Source organism: Garra rufa, chromosome 15 (genome assembly GCF_049309525.1).
Source record: "Garra rufa chromosome 15, GarRuf1.0, whole genome shotgun sequence".
Lineage (NCBI taxonomy): Eukaryota > Metazoa > Chordata > Actinopteri > Cypriniformes > Cyprinidae > Garra > Garra rufa.
Window position 1 is genome coordinate 25883161 of NC_133375.1, and position 19620 is coordinate 25902780.

General features: G+C 36.1%; 1 protein-coding gene and 1 long non-coding RNA gene across 3 annotated transcripts; both read right to left on the bottom strand.

Moving 5' to 3' along the window:
* Nucleotides 1-261: 261 nt before the first annotated feature.
* gid8a (GID complex subunit 8 homolog a (S. cerevisiae)) lies at nt 262-5382 on the bottom strand. 2 transcript variants are annotated; one of them, XM_073819080.1, is made up of 5 exons: nt 5345-5382; nt 4581-4708; nt 4297-4493; nt 1238-1435; nt 262-1097 (listed from the first exon to the last, which is right to left on the bottom strand). In XM_073819080.1, the coding sequence occupies exons 2-5, from the start codon at nt 4699-4701 to the stop codon at nt 924-926; spliced, it is 690 nt and encodes a 229-aa protein (XP_073675181.1). In that variant the 5' UTR covers nt 4702-4708; nt 5345-5382; the 3' UTR covers nt 262-923. The 2 variants fall into 2 exon arrangements, with proteins under 2 accessions (XP_073675181.1, XP_073675180.1); XM_073819079.1 differs by lacking the exon at nt 5345-5382 and having other exon boundaries at nt 4581-5281.
* A 2578-nt stretch (nt 5383-7960) lies between these two features.
* Nucleotides 7961-14103, bottom strand: LOC141287344 (uncharacterized). The gene is made up of 2 exons (XR_012339446.1): nt 13714-14103; nt 7961-8548 (listed from the first exon to the last, which is right to left on the bottom strand). It is a non-coding gene; the product is annotated as an uncharacterized lncRNA (long non-coding RNA).
* Between the last annotated feature and the right edge of the window lie 5517 nt (nt 14104-19620).

Here is a 19620-nt window from a genome sequence, read left to right on the forward strand (position 1 = left end):
CATCTACTGTAACAAATGAGAGGCGGAAACGACCGCCGCCACACCTACATAAAATGTTTAAAAGAGCAACCCATCCTGGCCTGCATTCATTGTTAAGAACCAAACGTTATTATTTGCTAAGGAATGTAGTAATTCGTGTACAATTGGTGGCGCAAGAGTGCAGTAAGAAAACGTGTGATCATGCTGTATTGAATTTATCACCACTTTGGAAGAATCAGCCTTTTAAAAATGTGATTCAGAAAAACTCCAATAAACAAAATCTACTGTGAAATCAACTTTATCCCAAACAAGCGGTACAAAACGTGAACAAAAATGAGAGACGAAAATCATAAACATAAGGCTTTAAGTCTGTAATGACAATATTTGTGATTTTTTAATTAAAATAGCTTATATAATGAAGGTCTAAAACTCGACACTGTTTAACCGACATCTGTAGTGTCTCATAAATAAAAAATGAAGTTAGATCCATGATGAAGATTATATCATATCCGTCTTTTTCTTTCCATCCAGGAGCTGGTATTTCCCTTAAAAACAGCCTAATATAAGCATGAGGACATACTGTATGTGAAAACAGTGAAGAGGATGAAATAAAATACAATATGATAAAATAAAACTACAAAACCTATATGATATGACAGACTGAAAATGAGCAAAAACAGTACCATAGGAATATTCCATGTTTTTCAGAAAATAGCCTACCAGTATAGTAAATGGTAGATTAAAATAAAAATGTAGGTTTACAGTTTTCAACCAGTATAGTTTTGTTTGAAATAAAATCATATACTGTTGCTTAAGTTACTTTTTATAGATGCATCAGGAAAAAAACATCATATATAGATTTATATTTGCTATCCAGTCACTGACTGTTCATAAATAGGACAAAACAAAAAAATCCATGTGCATGTCCATGTGGATTACAGTCTCTACTTGGGGTCCTCGATGGTGCCCTTGCTAAGGTCTGTCATTCTGGAGTATTTCACTTTTTTCTGGTCCAGTTCGTTTTGAGCCCACAGTAAAAGCTTCAGCAGCTTTGCTAATTTTGGAGTCGATTCCCTGTTCTCATAGTCTAGGACAGCCTGGTTCACCTCGCTCCACACCTATAGAGGGAGACAGAACCCGGCAATAAGAAGGGAGGAATAAGTGCAGAATTCACACCAGGTAAAGTAAACCACAATCAACTGTCATGGAAACAACGAACCCATTATAATGCATGTCCCGCACAAATAAACACATGTACCTTCTGCCTCTGCATCATGTTGAGCAGGTCTCCAAACGGCGATTCCTCAGGGTTGTCGAAGGCGAGCAGTGCCAGGGTTCGCTCCATCTCAGTAAGACATTCTCTGCTCTCCTCTCCCTGTTCGGCCAGCTGTGACTGCGCAAACTCCAGCGCTGCTTCAGTCTCCCGCAGACGGATGAGCTCAATCAGATGCTGCTGCTACAAGAGTGAAGGTAACAGTTTCACAGTAAAGATCAGGCCAAGTTTAGTCTTGCATAGCCAGACCATCAGACTGACAGCAGAAGGTCTGGGAACCTTTGCTAAGAACCAAGGACTGCCCAAGAGGCCATTTTAACTGATAGACAAATCAACCAATCACATATTGTTTTTGTGCCGTGCCATGTTTAGGACAGACTGGTGTGTAAAAAGTTTATCTCACGAACTTGACATATTTCACACACTTTTGAAAACCCAGCATTTAATTGATCCCGTTAAGCGCTCTTTGTCACAAGGGTTTTCTTCTATATGGGGTTTTGTTTCTTGTTTGGGGTTCTTGTTTCCAGGCGGAATATTAAAGAACGCAACACAATTCCCCCGGAAATCCTGTATAATTCAAATTATCAGATGGCGAATTCGAAACTCGCAAAGTGTTTCCAATTTTGTGTGCCATATGCATCAGACGTTTAGCCAACTGTCTATGGGACTGACGTCTAAGGCTCAGACTAGGTCAAGTTTTATTTTTAGGACCGTTTCCTTTTCGGTTCATTTTCATTTTTGTCATTTGGGGTGAAACAAGAGGCCTTTATTACTACATTTGCTTGTGCATTGTGAATAAACGTAACATGCCCATGGATTCTGTCATGGTTCACAAAACGAAATGCTGTTTACACCTGGTATTTAGATGCGTTTTCCTTGATCTGATCACAAGTGAACAACACTAAATCGGATTCAAATCGGATTGCTTTCATAGCGCAGACGCTCATGTTGTCAAATGCATTTAAGCAACCACAAAAGACCACCGTCTTGCTGCTCACTTCCCAAACATGTAACTGTAATAGGACAGGTTTTAAAAAAAGCACACCAAAACAATCGATTCAAACTATGCTGCATTGTGCCCTGATTTTTACTCATTTTGTGGAAATTGCAAATTAATACCCAAAATTGGAGACAAACTGGTGCACGTTCACATGTGACAACCGTGTAGTGTGCATTATCAGAGACGATTTTAGAAAAGCGTTGTCGCCGATTGTCTGGTCTGCAGTTCTTTCTACTGAAAGGTTGTGTAATGTGCGTCCCTTGTTGCCGCTCTGTCATGTGACTTTGGACCACAAAACCAGTCATAAGGGTCCTTCTTTTTTTAAATTGCAATAAATAAGCTTTCCATTGATGTATGGTTTGTTAGGACACAACAATATTTGGCCGAGATAAAACTAATTAAAAATCAGGAATCTGAGGATGGCAAAAAATCTAAATATTGAGTAAATCACCTTTAAAGTTGTCCAAATGAAGTTCTTAGCAATGCATATTATCAATCACAAATTAAGTGTTTATTTTAAAAAAATCTTTTACAATTTTTTTTGAACTGAACATGGATACTTAATATACTAATAATTTTTCCATACATGAAAAATCTATCATTTTGACCCATTCAAAGTATTTTTAGCTATTGCTACAAATACAGTAGTCAACATTTGAAGTGCATCAAAACCTTTCATCAGAGTTGTCCTTAAACCAAAACTATACCCGTGTCTTGTCTTAGAACAACTTTGATTAACTTTTTTGATCCACTTCAAATGTTGATTACTGTATACTTGTGGTACTTAAGACTTACTTATTAGTTACATTCAGCAAGTAATGGGGAGTTGTGGAACTAACCTAATGGTTAGAGAGTCAGACTTGTAACACAGTGGTCACAAGTTCAAATCTCAGTACCGACAGGAATTGAGCAAGGCACTGAACCAATTGAACGGGCAAGATTTGAGATTCTGGGTGTGATTTAGACCCTGTTTACACCTGTATTTAAATTTGCAATCAGATCAACGAAAACACATTTAAAAAAATTACCAGGTGTAAGCCAGGCCTAACGAAGCATTTTAGCCAATATGAACCATGACAGAATTCATGGCCATGTTACATTTATTCACAATGCACATGCAAACTAGGTAAAGGGAAAACAAAGGAGGCTTTTGCACTGCGTAGTTCTGCTTGGTGGTTTCTAGAGAACCAATTTCTCCCTCTGGCCGATTTCCTGGTTGCATTTGCACCGGCAGCAGGAACTCTGAAGCGGCTGACAGCCATGTCTTTATTCGTGTCATTTACAAACATCAACAAGCTGTTTTTGTTGTGTGTCGTGGGTTTCGTGATAAAGATGGAATGTAAACGCACAATTTACCTAATTAAAAGAGCATGAAAATCTGACTAAATCACCTATGACAACTTGCTGTGTTACATATCATCGAGTTTGAGAAAAGAGCTAAATGTAGCTAAATGCTGTTATCACTGTTTTCCATGTTCGTGGAATAAATATTTTCACATGGCTTTTTAAAAATGCCGGATAGCCGGTGTTTCGTATGCATTTGGCCAATCCGCATACACTTACATCACAGGTAGTTCCTATAGAACTATTTTAGGATAGTAGGAGCTAATTTAGTACCCCAAAAAGGAGTACCTAGAACTAAATACATTCCTAGTTCCTGCGGTGCAAACACGCCAAAAAGCAGGTACTTCCGCAAACAGTTCTAGGAACTCTGAAAAGGTTCCGTCGGTGCAAAACCCCCTAAAGCCCGGGCATTTTAGGCCATTTAAAAATCCAGTAAAAAGAGGATGGTCAACCTATGTGACCATTGATAGTCTTTCCTTTGCATTCTAGCAGCGTAATGGCTTTATAGTCACATTTGTATTTGTGTGCAGCAGTCAGGCCTCTCGCAAACGTGATGTAAAGTGTGATGAAATAAGAGGGAACAGTCTAAACGAAACCCAAGCAGGAAACACATTTAAAACACATCTTAATACTAGGTGTGAATAGAACTTTTAATCATCTCCCTGCCTCTCAGCATGTCTGTATGAGGTCAGATGTTTACCTGGAGGTGAAAGTAGAGGTATCGATTGGTGTCAAGGAGCTCTGGGTGGAGGCTGTTAATGAGAGCAATGGCTTCCTGGATCTGACCTTTCAGAACCATTTCCCTGATCTTTATCCTCTCATCCAGAGAATCCAGATCTACGTTCGGCTCAATCCCAGATTCCATACGAAACTTCTCTGCAGCCTCTTTAAATCCCTCTGTGAAATAACATAATGTAAATCATATATTGTGTAAATGCTACAGGTTAGAATCAAGCACCATACTATAACATAATACTGACATACCTGTTACTAGATAGTTCATTATGAGCCTGTTCATATCTGCCCTCTGAATGTGCACGTTATTCAGTTTGTCCATCCATTCTTCCTTTGTAATATCCTCAGGCTTTTCTGAATAACTCATCATGGATGTACTGTGGTAAAAAAGAACAAAATACATTTTGCACGTCCAATATAAAAATGCAAGGGCACTCACCTTTAAATGCTATTATTAGAGTATTAGTTTGATTCATTTTTAGTGAACACTGTTTCTGGCTGTCCATGTTATCAAAAAAGGAGAACCCATTTTTGTTTTTTAAGTAGCGTAGCGTTGTGATCTTGGTGTTTGAAGGTAAATGAATGAACTGCACTGCGCACGTTCATATTTTCGCGGTGTTTCTGCTCATGAACAACACAACAGAGCAGCCAGCGGCTCACTGGACAGTCAACAGTGTAACCTACGCGACGTTAAAGGAATTTTAAATGGTGACACTGATCCACTTGACAGGTTTAAAATGATTAAAGACTCGCTATTACGTGATGAAATTTATAATTAATCATTTTTCGCTTTTATGGAGGCATGAAAATAAACAAGCCCCGAGTGCATGAACCACAGCACCGAGTGAGACTTGCAAACGGGTTTGTTCAGCTATTTTCTAACAATAACATTAGCGCATGACCACGCATGAAAACAAAATAATAGTCAATTATACAGATTTTAACTGTTGTTTATTCATGTTATTTGTTTTTTTTTTTTCGCAAAATATGAAGAATGATGATAAAATACTTACTGTTTACGGTTATAAATAGCGGTGGGCCTCAGCGAAGATCACGCGATAACAGAGGAGAGCTCTTAACGAGACTTGAGGGGACGTCAGTGATTGGTCAGAATACTGACGTCACGGTTGCTGTGGCAAAGCTGGTAAGGTTGCCAGATCAGTGCAATAAAAAACGGTTGCCAGATCAGGTGTACAGTGAACATGTGGACTAATCATACAGATTTATCATTACAAGTATTTATTCTTTTTTTTTTTTTTTTCGGAACTAACGTTACTTAAGAAAAAATAACAGTTTGGACTATGTAATTAAATCGCAGATTTAGTTTATACCCAAAAGTCTAAAACTGTCAGCTTTTTACTGATAAATAAGATGTTTTTCTTACAGTCGTCATTAAATCTTATTGTAATTAATTCTTTGTTTTTTTTGTTTCTTTCTTATTTTAAATGGACCAAATAATGATTAATCAAACTGTCATAGTTGGACATTAGCAGTAATGACCTAATATTTTTTAGTATTGTTTTTAACTTCTCCAGCAGTTTCAGTGTTTTGTTCAAGAGGCCACAGCCTAGAATAGCCTAATATAAACAATAACCTTTAATGGTTTACCTTGTTATTCTAAAACCTTCTCAAAACAAGCCTGCATTTGCCTAATCCTCTTATATCTAACACAATGCTGTTTGCAAAACAGGCATCAAAATATACTGTAGGGCGAGAACTGATTATGTCTCAGAGATTAGACGGGACTATCACCTTTATTATATGGACCAGATGAGAAATCCCCCTAGTGGAGGAGGTCTGTTGTGTGCTTAGATAATACAGTACAATGCAATAAATCTATTGTTTGTTTCCATTCCTCATAACATTAAAATGACAACAGCCGGTAAATTCTGCTGATGATGACCAGACGAGCCAATGAAAATGTTTTTTTGTGTGTGTGCTTTCAGGTTGAACCACACCATATGTTATTTCTCAGACAAAACAGGTGATGCAATAAAACTTTTGTCTGTGACATATTTTTATTGTGTGTGATTTTGTTTATTTGGAATTTATTTATTTAGTTAATCAAATCAACTCTATCAAAGACTGACATTCTATAAAGTGTAATTGTGATTTGAGGGTATAAATTGAGGTCAAAGTTTACATACGCCTTGCAGAATCTGCAAAATGTTAATTATTTTACCAAAATACGAGGGATCATATAAAATGCATGTTTTTTTTTTTTTTTTCTTAGAACTGGCCTGAAAAAGATATTCACATAAAATACATTTACATATAGTCCCCAAGAGAAAATAATAGTTCAATTTATAAAAATGACCCTGTTCAAATGATCCACATCTAAGTCTTTTTGTTTGTTTGTTAATGTTATGTTTTGTTTTGTTTTGTTGTTCCCCTGTTTGTCTTGAACAGTTAAACTGCCCACTGTTCTTCAGAATAATCTTTCAGGTCCCACAAATACTTTAATTTTTCAGCATTATTGTGTTTCCCAAAATCATTTGGTATGATTTTGAGATCCATCTTTTCCCACTGAGGACAACTGAGGGACTCATATGCAACTATTACAAAAGGTTCAAATGCTCACCAATGCTTCAGAAGAAAACATGATGTATTAAAAACCAGGGGGTAAAATTTAGTTTATTTGAAGATCAGGGTAAATTTTTGTCTTATTTTGTTTTATTTTGTCTTCTAGGCAACATGTAAGTATCTTCTGTAGCTTCTGAAGAGCAGTACTAAAAAAAAAAAAAGATATTTAGACAAAATAAGAAAAATGTACACATCTTCTTTCTGTTCAAAAGTTTACACCCCTTAATTTTTAGACTTACAAGTTAGTCATCTAATTTTTTCTTTAAAACTGGTCATAGCTTTGTCAAGTTGGTTACATAAGTCGATTGGTCTAATTTGGATTTGCAAAATTAAAGACTTATTACCCCTTGGCTAACTAGTTTAGATGAGTTCCTGAGACAGTCTTAACATAGTAGCTAAGTTTATGCGGCTGGACCCAGTTTTATATTTTTAACTATCTTCATATCAATGTACAGATTTCCTTGGTTGTTGTTTTTTTTATAACTTTTGACATGCTTAAAATTTAGATTTGATCACAGGAATAAATTACATTTTAAAATATACATTTTTAAATACTTGAATTTTTTTTTTTTTTTTGTGCTGTAGTTTGGATCAAATATTGCAGGCTTGGTGAGCAGAGACTTCTTTATAAAAAAAAACATTTAAAAATCTTACTGGTAAAAACTTGAGCTGTAGTGTATGTGTATTGGTTTCGTGTATGATTTTAAAATACTATTATTTAATATTCATTTATAATACTATTTATTTAAGCTAAATCTTGTAAAGACTAGTTACCTTACATCCTGACCATGTTTTTGCATTTGAACTGTTTCAAAATAAGCAAGATAATAAATAGGCATACTTTTCAAAAACAAAACTCTTTACCTTTTCAAAACTCAAGACAAACTTGTTTCAACAGAAATGTCTAGCTATATATATTTTGATGATTTTCACAATAGCTGCTAAAACATGGGTGAAAAAAATGTAAATAAAAGGCTTCAGATTTCACATATCTCTTCCCTTTTATTTACAGTGTTCATGATACAATATGCAAACACTTGCACGTGTAAGATAATAAAATATATTTATTAGGTCACATTGTTCATAATTATATATAAAACAATTAATAACACGCTGACATAAAGACTTAGTTTGACAATAGGCCTACATGTGCCGTCATAATATTCCGTGTCACGTTCAGCTGCTCAACTATCCTCCGCATCTCCTTCAAGGCCCTAGCTTGCATTAGGATGTGGTTTTTGGCCAGGAGCAGTGTCGCTATCTTGGATAGTTTTTTCACGTTTTGATTCGGCGTGTACGGTATGACAGCTCTCAGGTCATCCAGCGCGTCGTTAAGATCGTGCATGCGCCTCCGTTCACGCGCATTGGTAAGTAGGCGCAGCGCTCTGGGCTTTTTAACTGTTCCGCCGCTCGGCACCGAGTTTCCGTGAAATCCATTTTCCAGACACCGAAAACTTTTTCTGTCCATCTCCGATGCTGTCTCTTCGATTATGCGATGGTCCGTGGTTAATTCATCGGAGGGGTGCGTGGGAACTCCACTCTGACCGTAGGGCGTGCAGCTCACGGAAGTGTAGAAGCGCAGTTCACAGTTTTGGTCACCAACCGGCACTGGGTTCATTCTCCTGATGTTCATTCTGTCAGTAAATATGAATGTATTATTTGTCCACGTCCAACGTCCTTTGTCGCTTGAGTTTGCTGCAGCAAACGCCTATTTGACCTGTCGAAACTTTCGAAGGATTAACAGTCTGTCCAATCAAATCTGCGTCCCGCCACACAAACATAAACAAACAGGCGCTGTTTTCATCTAATAGTAAGCGTATTGTTTTTCAGTCATAATAACAACGACATTAAAAATATGTTTACTTGATGTTAACTTAATGTAAGATGGCGTTTTGCGTTTATGAACGTTTAGTCGACAAACTGCATATTTTGGGAACAAATGTCAGATTTCAGTAACAAATTGTAGCCTAAATGAAAGCAAATAATTAAAGCTATAGGCTATTTAATTATTTAAAAGAATTAGTTAATCTTTTTTATTATTATTTCTATAATTTGTATGCCAACTGGTCAAATATCTGTTCCAGAGCATTTGATATTGTTGATATTCTGTCATATAAACTGACTTTGGAGGAATGGAAAAGACTGGCTTTGCTTTTGGAAACTGGGTCATCACGCCAAATTACTACTGGGTGTTAATCTACCCTGTGTACGCATGTAAGAGAGTGAAGACATTTTCAAAAAATCTCCCTCAAAAAGTCGAAGGGAAACTGGGCTGCACACAAACACTGTTTTTGACAGTACGGTAATAGTAAATGCTAAAGAATTAATGTAACACATGATTTATTTTAGGAAAACAGTTTGCCCCCATTGTATAAACAGATTTTATGTCAGTCAAATGATATAATAGCTAAATGACAATATTCCTCCTACACCCAAGAAATGCCCCAAACAAGTCTGATTAATTAGTCATCATTTACTAATGCAAATGAGCATGATTAAAATTAGTCTTGCAGTGCTGGAGGAATCCTGGAGGGGGTTGATGGAAGGCAATCAAGTATTTTGTGATAAGGAGAAACACATCTGTTCAATAAGTGAGAGTTGATAGCCTAATTTGTTTATTCTAATCATTCAAATGCAAACATGATTCTACTAGCCATAAACATGTCAAATAAAAATAATAACAGACTCAGAGGAATTATATGAATTATCCTAAAAAAATTGGATAGTATTGGCAGGGCTGGATAAACTAACTATACTTTTCAGGTACATACCAAAAAATATTTTCAAAAGTTTTCTAAGTGGATTCATCAAATAATGTTGAACTTAAAAATAGAAATAAATAAAACAAGATTATTGAAGTATGTTAAGAAAATACTATTTTAGTCAGAAATCAAAATTGAATGTTTAATTCAATGTGTTACTTGCCATTTTCATAATTATTTGTGAAATTTGCTGAAAAAAAAATTGTAATGTTTTCACTGACCAAACAATTTTTAATTTTGATGGGTACAACACACTCCACAAAAGTTGGGACAGAGGCATAATAAAAGTGAAAAGGTTAAATATCCAAGTTAAACTGGTTTGAAACAGTCCACAATAAGCAGGTGGCTCAACACTTTGTGGCAAATTTCATGAGAGAATTGTCATGAGCCCTCAGATGGCATTGCATGAGAAACTGTCATGCTGCTGTGTAAAATATAGCTACAGTCAAACCAAAATTCATTCAGACACCTTCACCATTTCACCATGCTCATTTCACCATATCCGCTATAGTTTAGAAAATGGTAATAAAATATGACAATAACTCTGTGTCAGAACAAATTCATCTTGATAATGTCAGATAACTTCGATAAAAGGTATGCAATGGATGGAGTATGACAATATTTACACAACTATCAATACTTTGTTCACCAATTAATATATAATATGTCACAGTTTACTTTATTTGCTATCCTCACTTACATAAATTAGCTATAGTGTCCTGCACCCACTATAAAATTTAAAAACTTATATCTGGCGTCTGAATAATTTTTTGGTTTGTCTGTTCCAGGCTTGGGAGTACTATGGCAAACTGTCACTAAACATCTGCAGCTGCATCAAGAAATGCAACTTGAATCTCTGTTAAATTTAATTGTGACATAGTCTGAACAAAATTAAGCATTGCTTGGTAATTGGTCAGCAAAGTATTAATAGTTGTGAATTTTTGGTTGATTGTAATCCATTACATACCTTTCTATCAAAGTTATCTGACATTATCAAGATGAATTTGTTCTGACACAGTTTAACTTTGAGTTCTTGTCATATTTTATTACCATTTTCTAAACTATAGAAAATAAACTGTGATAATGTCAGAAATGTTGAATGTATCTGAATGATTTTTGGTTTAACTGTATGTGTGAAGGTACACTGTAAACAAAATCTGTAGAAATTACAGTATTACTGGCAGCTGGTTGCCAGTAAATTACTGTAGATTTAAATTTATGCTATTTACTGGCAACAGTTTGTTCAAAGTTAATTGAACATTAAACATTAACAAGTCTTTATCTTTACAGAATAAAACTAAAATAACAGCCTCATGCAAAGCATTCTGGGAACCAAAATCTGAAGGAAAAAAACAGAAAAAGGTTGATGAAGGTTTCTGGTTCCCAGAATGCTTTGCAGTAGGTTGTTATTTTATAGTTTTATTCTGTAAAGACAAAGACTTGTTAATGTTTAATGTTCATTTAACTTTGAACAACCTGTTGCCAGTAAATAACATAAATTAAAAATCTACAGTAAGTTACTGGCAACCAGCTGCAGAACTACAGCAATTTTTTTACAGTGTACTATTGATGTGGAAGCATATATTGGGATTGCACAAAGACATATATTGCCATCAGGATGACATATTTCATTTCATAAGTCCATAGTTATTAAATCAAGACAATACCAGGTCTCATTCTGCATGTGCTACAACAGCATGTTTTTTAGACACATGTGGATGAGACTGACTGGCCAGCAGACCTGTTTCCACTTGAAAATGTATGGCCCATCACGAAAGGGAGAATCAGACAACAATGACTATAGACTGTTGAGCAGCTGAAATCTTGTATTCAGTGAGAACGGGCAAAAATTTTGCTTGCAAAACTTTAAAAATGTGCATCTGAAAAGGGATAGTTCATCCAAAAATGAAAATCCTGTTATTAATTACTCACCCTCATGTCATTCCATACCCACAAGACATTTTGTTCATCTTCAGAACGCAAATAAGATATTTTTGATGAAATCCAAGAGCTTTCTGACCCTGCATAGACAGCCACACAATTTGTTATGGTAGAAAAATATTCTACCATAACAAACTGAAATGTAATTACCATACTTAAAGGGCCATCAAAACAAATACAATCGACGCACGGCATGTGTCATGGAACTCTCGTGAACGCGTGGTGCAGACTGATGTAAGAAAGAAAATTGTTGAATAAATTTGTTATTTTTGTTTTCTTTGTGCACAAAAAGTATTCTCATAGCTTCATAAAATTATGGTTGAAAAACTGTCACATGGACTATTTTAACAATGTCTTTACTACCTTTCTGGGCCTGGAAATGTTTCACTTGTGTTGCTGTCTATTCAAGGTTAGAAAGCTCTCAGATTTCATCAAAAATATTTGATGAAAAAAAAAGAAGAACAAGGGTCTTATGGTTTGGAACGACATAAGGGTGAGTAATTAATGACAGAATTTTTATTTTTGGGTGAACTATCCCTTTAATTCTCAGATTATTGAAATGTGTAATTAAAAGGAAAGGTGATTTGACACAGTATAAAGTGTTGTAGCCATCAAATCAAAATTTGTTTATATTTACAAATTAAATTTAAGTTAGCCGGTGAAAATATTGGAAAATGTTTCTTTGTCAATTAAATAAAGGTCAAAAAGAATGAATAAATTACTTATTCTTGATTTTACGGCCTTTCACAAATGTCCCAACTTTTCTGCAATTGGGGTTATAGTTAATGACTCCAATTCTATCTGTCAAACATAATAAAACAACAGGAGAGGAGGGACTGAGGATACAACAAAGGAAATGCACTATAGATTACCCTGTGACTGATGTAATAATGTATAGAAGTTAAAGAACACCCTCTCTATATTGCTGATGACCTTTCACCTTTAGGTGCCCGCCTTATTCTATTCGTTCTGTTTCTATGTTTAATTAGATCTTCATTAAATAAAAATCATAAATAATATTGTAATGCAGTAATGTAATGGGTGTATTTTTCCCATATTATAAATTAGTTATAATATAATACAAAACATACATATCACAAATAAATCATAGATACATAAAATATTTTTTCTACAAGATTTGAAACACATCTCTCCTCACATGGATCTCAACTACCCACTGCTGTGATCTACCCTGTGAAACCGCAGATGCCAGGTAAGACAGTCACACTTTATCACTTATCAACAGATTCATCCACTGGACGGTTGGCTGTGGGGAGATGGGGGTCCCTGAGTAGGAAGTGGGGTGAAAGTAAAACCCGTTGCTGGGCGACTGAATCATAGTTGCTATGGTGAACTTGAGTTGAGCAGCTGGTCCAATCAGCTGAGACATGTTGGGCAGAGTGGATCTCATACTGAAGAGAGTGATGTAGAAACACGTGGGAGGAAGAGAGAAGGAGGGTGGAAGTAAAAGAGGGTGCAGAAAAGGAAGACCGACACAGTAAGACAGGAAAAGAGGGAAGTTGTAGAAAATGATCAAACAGGATGAAAATAGGACAGTAATAGGATATATAATGAGGAGAAAAATATATATATATAAATAAAAGAAGAACAATTTATTACAGAATATTTATGTAGCCTACTAAATTTATGTTACTATTGTGTTCTCTGTTCTCAGGACAACTATTTTATTAGGCTTTTTTAGGCTTATACAATTTATTAATTACGATACCTGGCCAAAATAATTGTTTGATATTTTTGTATGGTGCCTTTGTTTTATAGTGTATAATTTCCCGTAAGGCAAATACTATCTGTGTGTGTGTCGTCAAAATTGACTGATTGAACTGCAGTACAGTAACAATCGTTTTTAAACGAGTAAGTTTAACGTCTTTTAATAATCCCTTAAAGAATACGCGGCTTCTTTGACCTCGACAGCGGGGTTAGATATGCATGACAGTAGAAGCAGGTGCAGGCAGTTACTTAAAATCAAAGGGCTTTCTCAGCTCTTATTCATCTACATTATCTTGACTCGTCGTCAATGACAAAGCCGCTAAATCGCGCCCCTGCATCGCCAGAGCCTCCCTCCTGCACTGACTTACATTCGTGGTGACTTGTTGTGATGGAGAGGCCCCGGTCGCGCTGTGGGGTGGACAGGCCGCTGAAGAGCAGGGACGCACGGGATGAATGGTCCGGCCGGCATTGTAATGCAAAGACAAAACTCCTCCCTTGCGCAACGGAGAAGGAAGTAGGCCCAAAATACCGCTTCAGGGGGAAGAATAAATAACCGTTTTCCCGGTTGAGCATCTATTCTGGGATTTTACACATTTACAGTCGAACTGAGGGGGATTGGAAATTAGGTGAATTCAAGATGGTGGATGGATTATCCTACTGCGGCAAACTGTCAGGTCCATGAAATCACACGTGGGTTTCTAGGGTTCCACTTTTGCTTCCTATCCTCCCACTGGCGTCCATTTGCAGAAATATAGATGGGATATTTGTTTACAAATCACAAATGTTTATGATCAATATTGGAAATCACACGACCAAAGAATCTGGGGTTGTGCGCATCAAATGTAGCTTACTGTTTGGACTGGCTGTTACTTCTTAACCTAATTGACTTTATGCGTGTAGCGTTCTTTAGAACTTCCGCATAAAGATAAGCCAGCTCATAAACTTCCGCTGAAGCTCATTTTATATGTGCTATATATTAGGTGGACACTCTTGAGACTCATCTACTGCCTCGTTCTTATCAGAAACTGAGAAAAATTATAATTGCAATTTGCAACATTATAAACAATGTTAGCGGCATGAACATTCAGTTTCATATTATTTAACAACATATAATTTAAATGCGGAGCCTGGTAATCCCGTACTCTCCATATCTGCATAGATGTACATTTAGGCTAAATGCTGACAGCTAAACACTATCATAATGTGTTTATGCTAACGTTAGCTAGCTAGCGATATTTCTCTTCAAGGACATCTTAATCGTATTCTTGATAATCACTAACTTGCCTTCATAGTCATTACACATTTTTTTAAATCTTGCAATATTTTAAAGCCTTTATTATTTTCTAACTCTACAGCTGTGAAATAAAATGTACTTCAAGGACTCACTTTTCATTCATAAAAACGGCATCAGAAAAAATGACTTTTCACGGAAAACGTCTATTTTTTGGCTAAAATAATATGGAATTACCCATATAACCAATGGATGGCAGCAGAGGATTATTTATTATGCAGCTGCCTTTTAAACTCCCTATATTTTTTCAAGACGTCTTGCTTTTCGATTTGTTATAAAATTACTAGTATAAATTGTAGTACTTTTACCGCCCTTAAGTGTATATATATAGTATAGCAAGTGCAGAAAGTCATTAAGCTCACAATCACAAACAGCCTATAAGGGTGGATTATTTAAATAGGCTACTAATATATAGTTCACTTCAAATACGTTAAATATTTATGGTATAATAATTAAATAATGCACTCAATATGAATCAATAGGAATTTGAAATATTTAATAAAATTTAATAACTACATCTTTTAAGTTTTATCTTGAACTGTAAAATCTATTAAATAGCCTATATTTAACCAACACATACTTGTTACTGCTGCAGTTTTGTTACTCTGAATTTAGTCTGAATCATTTAAGCTCTTTTTTTGACATCAGCTTGTGATTTGTTTGGTCTGGTTACTACTGTCAATCATAGCAAAGACTCGCGAATATTTAGCCGATTTACTCGCATATTTTTTTTAAACTGGCATTTGTCATTCTTGAAACGGTATACATGGACGTTTGGTCCTCTTAGACAAACAACACTTTTCTTCGATTGTGAATGGATTATATAGAGAAAACGAACAAAGTACGCTCATATTACGGCACAGTAGTTGACCGGAAATGACTTAGCTGGCTTGTCTAAACAAGGAAGTAATCCGTGCATATGGTCAATCAAAGGGATAATTCACCCAAAAATTAAAATAATGTCATTAATTACTCACCCTCATGTCGTTCCAAACCAAGGCCTTCATTCATCTTTGGAACACAAATTAATATGTTTGTGATGCTGGCTTTGCATAGATAGCACAGGTCCTTCCATGATCAAGGTAAAGAAATGTAGTAAGGACATCGTTAAAATGGTAGTGCTGTCCAACGATTAATCGCATCCAAAATAAAAGTTTTTGTATGTGTGCATATTGTTTATATTTATTATGCATATATAAATACACACACATGAAGTATATATTTTGAAAATAATTGCATATATTTATATGTATATTTATATTAATATAATTTATATTATAAATATATTTAATATACAAACATAGCATATTTTTCTTGAATGTATACATGCATGTGTGTGTTTATACATAATAAATATACACACAAGTACACACACACACACACACATATATATATATATATATTTATTTATTATGTAAAAAAACCCTTTATTTTGGATGCGATTAATTGCGACTAATTGTTTGATAGCACTATGGTTCATGTGACATCAGTGGTTCAACCATAATTTTACATAGCTACGAGAATACTTTTTGTGTGCAAAAAAAACAAAAATAACAACTTTATTCAACAATTATTGTACTCCACATCACCAGAGTAGCCATTACTGAGAGTACCATGATGCATGCATGTAACTTCCTCTACTTGTAAACAAGGCACAGTGCATGCGTGATCTACATCAAAAGGACCACACGCATGCGTTCATGGTACTCTTGTTACTGGTTGCAGACTATCTCAGAAGAGAAGAAAACGTTGAATAAAGTCGTTATTTTTATTTTCTTTGCACAAAAAAGTATTCTCATAGCTTCATGAAATTGCGGTTGAACCACTGATGTCACATGAACTATTTTAACAATGTCCTTACTACATTTCTGTGCCTTGCCCGTGATAGGACCCCTGCTGTCTATGCAGGGTCAGTAGGCTCTTGGATTTCATAAAAAATATCTTCATTTGTGTTCTGAAGATGAACGAAGGTCGGGATTGGAATGACATGAGGGTGTGCAATTAATGACAGAATTTTCATTTTTGGGTGAACTATCCCTTTAAGTTTAAAACCCCCAAAGAATATGCAGTATGTAGTAGTTTATACTTTTAAGAACATTTTCAAACATTTACCTAGCCTAAAGGGCCTAAGTAGCAGGTTTTCTAATTATGTGTGTGTACTGTGTATATTTATTATGTATACATAAAGACACACATAGTATATATTTTGAAAGTATTTACATGCATTTACATGTATATATTTATAATTATATAAATATATTATATAGAGAATATATTTAATTACAAATCATAATATATTTTCTTAAATATATGTATGTGTGTGTATTTATATATACATAATAAATATACACAGCGCACACACATATATTATGTACACAAAGCTTTTATTTTGGATGCGATTAATCGCGAGTATCCGTTGCCTGGTGTAGTGAGAAATCGAGTCCGCCCCAGAATCGGGTCTCCTTTAGCATCCCGACGGTAATGCCTGATCAAAAATGTTTTATATTTTTATAAAAACCAACATACATATTATACATCTACAATTATGTAATTATACTATAAAAAAGTAATTTAATAACGTGTAAATTTGTAATCAACCACAATTTCTTTATGGAAAAAAACGTATTTAAATATATTACTATAACGTCTGATAAATGCACGAATAAATCAATTTTTTAGTGGTTTTAATTGTCAATGTATATTCAGAAAACGAGAATAGTTCACTAGTGTAAAATGCTGTTCTATTATGTTTTAAAAACATAATTCTACTATGCAATTTAAAACACATTAATGGTCATTATAACGCATTTCTAACTATATTAAATATAACGTGATTTTGCAGGAATTGTAATCAGGCGCTAAAAATAATACCCATTAGTAGTCAATTGAACCAATAAGATCACTCAGGGTCCTAATGGAGACCCGATTCCGGGTGGGGACTGGATTTCTCATGACACCGGCACTACTTAATATTTCGTATTTAAAAAATATATTTAGATGACGTACTTCAGATATATTTTGTAGACTATTTGCCAAAATATAAAGCACACATACTTTCATTAAAGCTCTGAATCTGAATGCAATGCGGGTTTGAGACCATGGCGATTCCATAAAATTCTCGCCCTCTTTCTAAAGTCTGGCAATAAATCAGTCAAAAGTATGTGAAGGAAGTGACCGTGGCAGATATTGTTTGGACTGCTCGGGGACATTTATAACAGCAGCTGTGGTTCTGAGCAATTTTGGGTAGCTACTACAGCAACTCAGCTGAATGTAAAGGGCACTAATGGCTCTCAGTCCTCCGAATGTCAGCCTCACTGGTTTTCAAGGGCATCGTACTGATGGGGATTTGGTTAACGGGAGGGGAGGGGGGCCTTCGGTGCGGGTCATGACGTCACCATGTCCCGATGTAATCCTCTCGCGCTCGAGTCCTATCAGCAGAGGAGGGCGAGCGCGCGGGGACGCGAGGAAGCACTAATCTCTCCAGAAGGGATCAGCGCAACCAAGACGCAAACGAGGCCATTTAACACTGCAGCAGAAGACGATTACGATTAAAAACGGGATACAATAGGTGTGTTCCAGCGCGAAACGACAGGCGTGACCTCGTTGCGGGATGCAGAAGGGATACGGCGGCAGCTCAAAAGATGCTCGACGGAGAAAATGGAGCATCGTGTTTACGGGGGGACTGTAGTGGTGTTTCAGTCATTTTGCTCGTTTTGGCGGTGATATTATTTTGAATAAGGTTGGTCGGCAGCTTTTTGTAAAATAGACGATTGTGTATTTTACGATTTTAAACGTGTTTTGTTTACACCTGATGTAGTCCAAGGGATGCACTACTGCAGAGGTCAGCAAAATGACTGAGAATCATAACAATGCGCGCCCTTCGGACGGATGCTACCCTCTTCATTGCTTTCATTCTGTCGCCTGCAGTTCAATGCCTTGGTTTATGCGACACCGATTAACTCATGATATGCTATATTTGGCCATTGACATTCTTTTTGAATTCCTAACCGTACTGCCACTGAGGCACAAAAATCCCAGAGACTCAAAAGGAGGAGGACAATAGCCATGGCTGCTTGAATTGAGGCTGCAGAATCATATACAGAGCAGCTTATCAAGGGAGTGAATATAGGCCACTGGTTGGCCTGCTCTGCGCAATATATGCTTTGGTATTTGACTGTGTCTCACTCGAAATTGAAATAGAAAGTAATGTAGAAACACCAATGTGATTATTATTTTGACGTTTTGTCGTCGGCGTGTTGTCAAAACGCATTACGACATCCCTCTTTGCGGTACTCTTTGAAGAGCAGCCTGCTCTGGTGTGCGCGCGTCATGGAGGGTGGTGACACGGGCCCGCCACTCTGCGTGTTCACGGCGGACCTTGATTTAATATCCATACAATTAAGGCACGCGGTGAATGCCAAGAGAGGGGCCTTAAAACGGCAAACCCGTATCGTATGGAAAATGGGAAATGAGCAGCAGCTCGAAAGATGCGCAGATGCCGAGTGAAGACTGCGCGGTGATTCTCGTAAAGCCAAAGAGCTGAACAGGAACTGAGGCCGCTTGGTTTGCAGGCGCATGATAGGAATATTAATTTCGGGAGCTGACAGGAATGTCAAATTCCTCTTGTGAATTCAAAGTATATAATTGTTTTATCTCGAATATCACCAAATCAATTTCTACTGTATATAAGCTCATTTTAATATGATAATAGACGAGAGACTATTTAATAGACGCTTAAATCATCTAATCTGAATCTGACAGGGATTTGCTAATACAGAATTACACTGCTTGAAGGAACCTTAAGCACACATAGGCTATTTAACATTTCTGTGTACAAAAGGAATCTGCTTACCACTGAAACACCGAAAACGCAGCAAAACCAAAGACGGTCAATGACGGAGGTCATATTCACCAATTCTTGTGATCATATATCAGTAGTAGTTTAAACACGAGGACGTTATTGTGTAACACTCGCGGTTTTCAA